The 6,513-nt window shown below is 41.6% G+C and overlaps 1 protein-coding gene across 1 annotated transcript in view; it reads right to left on the bottom strand.

Annotated features, from left to right (window-relative positions):
- Positions 1 to 5,033: 5,033 nt before the first annotated feature.
- LOC119426746 (proprotein convertase subtilisin/kexin type 6-like) overlaps positions 5,034 to 6,513 on the bottom strand; it is a 30,301-nt gene continuing 28,821 nt past the window's right edge. The window contains exon 20 of the mRNA XM_037694330.1: positions 5,034 to 5,175. Coding sequence (XP_037550258.1) covers positions 5,034 to 5,175 — 142 coding nt within the window. The remainder of the gene's footprint in view (positions 5,176 to 6,513) is intronic.

Below are 6,513 nucleotides of genomic sequence, written 5' to 3'. Positions count from 1 at the left end.
GATAGATTTGAGGTCAGATCAGGTTCAGATCAGGTTCACTACAATATCGACAAATGCGAAAAACGTCAGCAGCTGTTCTGGCCATTGTGAGGCTGCCCGGCTTGTGTGAAGGAATGCGCCATGTGGTGAGCACTCAGACTAAAATGTTGTGTGAGCTGAGCCATAAGCTGGACACGATTTCTGAGAATTGCAGGCCATTTGTGGCTCCTGAAACTCACTGGCACGAGGAATCAACCTTGGGGAAGCTACATGCTCGGCCTAGCGGTGTTGACCACAAAATTTGGCTGTTTGGAGTCGCCATTGACATGTACCAGTAGAACTATAATGTGTTATCTGAATCTGGCTCCCACTGCGTCAGCCTTGAATTGGCCAACAATCTCAATCTCTCCTGATGTTATGTGAACAAGAAGCTCTGTTCCCCCCCCCCCCCCCCACCCCCCCACCCCCCCACACACACACTTGCTTCCTTCCCGATGACATCTGTGGACCTGTATCAGAGCTGAGCTGACTGATAGACACTACACCATCTCTTATCAGGACTATGTGGACTATCTGGCAGTGTCCACGGACAAACTCACTGCCTTCGTCGGCCTTCCTAATGCATATGTATTATGTCATCAATATGTTGCTATTTCTGTGCTGAGGTGTTTTTTGCAACTTTCACACTGTGTCCCATCTAGGACAGTGTTTCTCTTTTCTCATCTAAGCGGAAAGGGCAGTGCCTCCTACGAGGCCGCAGCCTCAGACACCTCCATCTCCCCATGTTTGTTTGCTTTTGTTTTACATGGACGGGCTTTACTGAAATGCAATTTTGTTGTCCTTGGGTGCAATGACAATAAAGCTGATTTTGATTCTGAAGTTAATGAATGTATTTGTTTTTATTTAATACTTCATTAAGTCACAATTAACCACCCACCAAATTGGCCTCATTTTCATACTCTATGTAATTATTGCGGCTATACCCAGATATAAGGACCAATGAGAACAGAGATCAAGACTCAGAAGCAATTGAAAGTTTTTATTTACAAGTTATAAATAATGCAATAAGCCAGGGAGAGGACTGGAATCCTGAGGAGCAAAGAGGTGATTGGAGTTCTTATAGTCAAGGATGATAAAGTTATTGCTGATCTTTTTTGTGATGGAGGTCGGAGTGAGGCGAGGGGAGGGCTGACCGAAATGGTTCCAGGCGAAGGAGGTGTCTGACCAATGGCAGGCATTAGGCAAGTGGTAGGAAGGCGTGGAGGCAGCTGATGAGACACAGAGGAGCTCAAGGTCCACAGAGGAGGATTCAGGAAAAAGGAGGACATCAAGAGTAACTCAATGGAGGCACTGAGAGAAACACAAATCATTAATACTTAGTTTTAGACACGAGTAAAAGGCTAAACAAGACTGCCGTTGGCAGGTAATGCTCCAGCACTGGCTGAATGTCTTATGCAGACTTTTATTATGCTCCTCGTTCTCATCAAGCCGATGGTGTAGGTGATTAGAGTGTGGCTGTGGGTGCAGGAGCTGGCAGAGCAGAACTCCCACATTTTACTTCGGATATTACTAGTTTTACATTGTCAGCTCCACTGTCCCTCCAACAAAGTCAAAGTGGCCCATGGGCCACCAGTTGATAATTACATCATGTTTAGCACTCGGGACACATTTGATAGAGTGAGCTGAAATGGCTCTTTTGTTGATCGTGGTTGCAGACCCCTGAGTTGGCGAGTGAAGTGCACCCTCTGCTGTCAGAAAGCGTTCAGCTTATGAGCACTGTTCATCTGCATTACATTAACGCTTTAATGGTATTTTTTTTAACAGATAAGATGGTTCTGTGAAAACACGTTACAGCCAAACACAGCTTAGCAATCTTCTGACACTTAATTATGTTTCAATGTGTAAAGGAGAGTGACGTACAGCAACTGTTTTTGAAAAGACACATTTTTTTGTTCTTTGATGTTTAGTATCATCTGTTGATGATGGTGCACATGAACTCTTCACTGCACCTGCACACGGTTTATTTTATGCACTTTTAGGGTCTTTAAAGCGATGCATGCAGCATGCTTGCAGTTATTATAAAACAAGTGATAGCTGTGAAGTCCAATAATAGTTGATAAGAAAAGAAGTGATCTGAGTCAGGAAGAGCCTAACAGGTGGCAGGCGTGAGATGAAGCTCACACAAAGGTATAACGAAACCTGTAAGTTTAATTCCCAAGCTTTCAGCCTGTGGTTAAAAAGCTTGAATTAAAAGAAACACAATTTGCAGCAAAAACTTTTACGATTGTATCAAGAATTGCAGGGAACTCTTCTGTTGTGGTTTACTGGACGAGGGTGGACCATGTCAGCATCAGCACGCAGATGACCCGAACAGCTCTGATGTCAGAATGTCAAACATTTTAATTAACAAATGCTTTACAGCTGGAACACCTGAAGAATTTTAAACGGAGTTTCCAGGTTGCAGCTGCAGCGGAGTTTCCTTTGAAACCTGAACTGATAGATGCTGCTCTGTTCTCAAACTCATCTGCAGAGTTCAGCTTTGCTTCTCTTTCATTCACTGTAGCAACAAACTGGAGAGTTTTGTGTGTGAATTTTAAAATAGCTGAAAGGTGTTGGACTGGGTTTCATTTCAATAATAACACTCATTATATGTAGTTTTGCTTCTTGAATATTTGTGGTTTTATTCTCTGAGGACATGTCGTTCTTTATGACTGTATTATTTTAGAAAGCCTGTCAGGCCTGCTGCAGTGTAGCTGCCTCAGCCTCAGATGGATGAATCCAGTATGCTCATAAAGCTGCCAAGTCTTACTCAGTGAAGATCAAACATTTTTCTGGGGATTTACACAGTAGTCTGCAATGTCATAAATCTGTATATGATTGAACATGTTGCAATGATAAACCCTGGAGCGAGGATAGATATATTTACTCTGTGAACCTTTTCAACTATCGTGGAGCTCCTGTGGTTCTGTACAGGCAAATACATCATTTGTGCTGAAAATGGCTCTTTGCAATGAAGAACTGCTTCAGCAAAGGTAATGTTAACTACACATGTGGTAGATTTGTATGAACTGCAGTGCAGACCAAGATGGGCTCACTGTAAACAATATAAGGAATTGTTTATCCAATAATCTGATAGTTTTTTAACATGCTGACACTTCAAATACTATTCTGGATCAAGAGTAGTACTTCAGAATAAGAAGTTGTAGAAGTAGAAGTTGTACTTCAGAATAAATGAGTATGACAAAAATAAACTACGTCTACGTCTATGAGGAAACTTGCAGCTGTAAAATTGTGACCACAGATGAACAAAGTAAAAACACTACTCATCATTTTACTGCAACAATTGTCTGCAGACAAAACCTTGTAAATAATCATTATGTCCCTTGTAAGTATCCTCCAGATATCCCTGTAAGTAACATGGAAGTACACCATAGGGACCCTGTAAATATATTGTAAGCATCCCCAGTGTACCCTAAAGACACCCTGTGAGAACACTGTAGGTCCTGCATAGATCAGCTATAAGTGCTTCATATGTACTGCATGGGTACTCTGTATGTATTACTCTAGGTACCCAGTATGCACCATGTAAATCTTACAGTACCTACAGTGTAAGTACAAGACATATGAAAACTGTGGTGTTAAACGTGACCCCTTATTTTTCTCTGATGCGTCATATTTGCTTCTCTCTGATAGATTCAACTGTGTCAATAATCTGAGACGTTTTCAGGAGAAGTGACACTGAACAAACTGTTTACTGCAAAGTTGTAATTTAGAAAACCAACGGATGGAGATCAATGTTGCAAAAATGCTATCCTTCTCCACAACTTACTAATAATATTAAGTTCTTCTGTTTCCGTACGTTAGATTACACTCTAATAAGTTCATCCATCCATCCATTATCTTTACCCGTTTATTCCATTTTGGGTCACAGGGGTCACTGGTGCCCATGTCCAGCAATCACTGTGCGAGGGACACCCTGGACAGGTTGCAAGTCCATCACAGGGCCACATAGAGACAAACGAGACAAACAACCATTCACTCTCTCACTCACACCTAGGGACAATTTAGAGTTACCAATCAGCCTAACATGCATGTTTTTGGTCTGTGGGAGGAAACCGGAGTACCTGGAGAAAACCCACGCATGCACAGAGAGAACATGCAAACTCCACCCAGAAAGGACCCCGACATTGATCTGGCAACTTTCTTGCTGAGAGGCAACAGCTCGACCAATTGAGCCACCTTGCCGCCCGTGTGTGTGTGTGTGTGTCCTTGTTTATGCTACTTTGTGAGGCCCATTTTTCCAACTTATACTGCATTGTGAGGACCAACTGCTCCTTATGGGGCCCAAAGCCTGGGCCCCATAAGAAGAAGTCCCGTTGGTGGGTTAGGGGCTAGGTTTAGGACAAAGGTGTGAATTGAGGATGAGTTAGGTTTAGGGTTAGGTATGTACTGGTAATGGTTAGGTTAAGGATAAAGGTCATGGTTAGGCTATAGAAATGAATGAAAAATGAATGGAAGTCAATGCAAAGGCCCCATAAAGATAGCAAAACAAACCTGCGTGTGTGTGTGTGTGTGTGTGAGATTGTGTGTATGTATATGTATGTATGTATGAGTCAATTAAAAGAGAATACTGTTAGTGATTTTGATTCATGACTTATTATTTGAACTGTTTTGGTACAAAAAACAACAACAAAAACCAATAAAACAGAAATATAACACGTATGTGTGCCAGTTCAAATTTTTCTTACATGTGAGTGAAAGTAAGAAACTTGAAAAATTTAAACTGTGCAAAATGCTGAATTGACTACATTCAGTCCATCAGCTCATATTCACTGCAGAATATTTCCACACATTTTTTACGTTACTTTAAAAAATCTGCAAGAAAATTCCTTGAATTTCTCTCAAATTCTTCAAAATATGAAATGTCCTATTTTGATGAACAGCAAAATAAGGTTAAAAAAGTTCAAGTCAGACTGCACAAGACCATTTAAAATTGCCTTTTTTTGTGGCATCAATTTAGAATAAAGAAGCAGAAATAGTAGGCGTTTGGCTCCTCATCCGTTCATCAGGCAGGTGCGGCAGCAGAACTGCTGGTAAAACTTCTTTTCACACAGACGGTTGGACTTCACCATCTCACAGAACACCTCATCAGCTGATAGACAGGAGGAGAAAAGAAGCAGCTTAATGAGAAACATGCTGATCTGTCATCTGAAAATGTACTTTTCTTTACAGACCCAACTAAACAAAAAGAGTGAACCTATTCTAAAAGCCAAGCTGTCAAGATAAGTCTAAAAATATAAACACATCTTCACCCATTCATGCGTGTTTCTACTTTGAAATTGCACTTTAATGAGTAAATATACTGCTATAGTACACCTGTGGTCCAAATGTTCATCATATTTAAACAGGTACAGTTTAATCTTAATAATAAAATAATAATAGAGACATCCAGGTAATGTGATGGAGCTGCCTGGAGTCACATCAGCTCAGGTGATGGTCCTTTAGTGAGGCTCAGTTTGTATTCAGATTACAAAGAAAACACAAACAAATCTACCAGATCAACTCTGAAGCTATCTGAGCAAAGCTGTCCTCAATAAGTTTTAAAATCATTCACACATGTATTTATGTCCTGGTCACGTCCTCTGTCTCCTGCCTCACTCACAGCCCTTCATGTCACATTTTCTGCTCCTGTCATTCAGCCACGCTGCACTTTCAGCTCATCTGTCTCGATTCACTACACCCGTTTTCCTCACTATTTAAGCTCTACGCTCACTCTCATTCCTGGCCAGATTATCATCATACCTTTTCATGGTTCCTGATTTCATTCATTCAACCTTTATTGATACAGGCTAGTTTCATTGAGCCACAAGGACTCATTTACAAGAGGGACCCGTTCCTCTTGTATCAGCCAGAATCAGCCAGACAACAAGAGAGAAAAAAGCAAAAACAGAGTTATTGAAAAATAGCCGTTGGAGAAAGTTAGGATCCAGCTGTGGAGACAGGTCCTCACAGGCAGGCGGGAGAGAGCAACCTGTCAGAGCTTCTCAAGCAGGCAAGGTGGGGTCACCTGTTGGAGCCGGGCAGGATGACGTCACCGGAGCTGGTGGAGACACAGCAGCTGCAGAGGAGCGCTCTGACAAACGTAGTGCAGTCCAATAACGAGGTCAGAGAAATGAAGCGGGGGTCATGCACAGGGAGTCAGAGTTCCAATAACAAATCCAAAAGGGATAATCCGTAATTCGAAATCCGAGGTCCAGAAGGAGTAATCAGTAACGAGATCAGAGAGGCAAAGCAAAAGCAGACAGGGAGCAAGCAGGTCAGGGTTTCCAAAAGGCTGGCGTGAGGTTGAGATGAGAAGATGAAGGCGTGAACGTCAGGCATGAACATGAAACAAGAAGGCTGGATATCAGGAACCATGAAGAGGTATGATAATCTGGCTGGGAATGAGAGTGAGCATGGGACTTAATGTAACCCCAATAAATGTGTCTATTATTATTATTATTATTATTATTATTATTATTATTATTATTATTA

This window comes from Nematolebias whitei, chromosome 2 (genome assembly GCF_014905685.2).
Source record: "Nematolebias whitei isolate Nwh7 chromosome 2, NemWhi1, whole genome shotgun sequence".
NCBI classification, from domain to species: Eukaryota; Metazoa; Chordata; class Actinopteri; order Cyprinodontiformes; family Rivulidae; genus Nematolebias; species Nematolebias whitei.
Note: the sequence above shows the minus strand (reverse complement) of the source record. Positions and strands in the feature narration are given on the sequence as shown.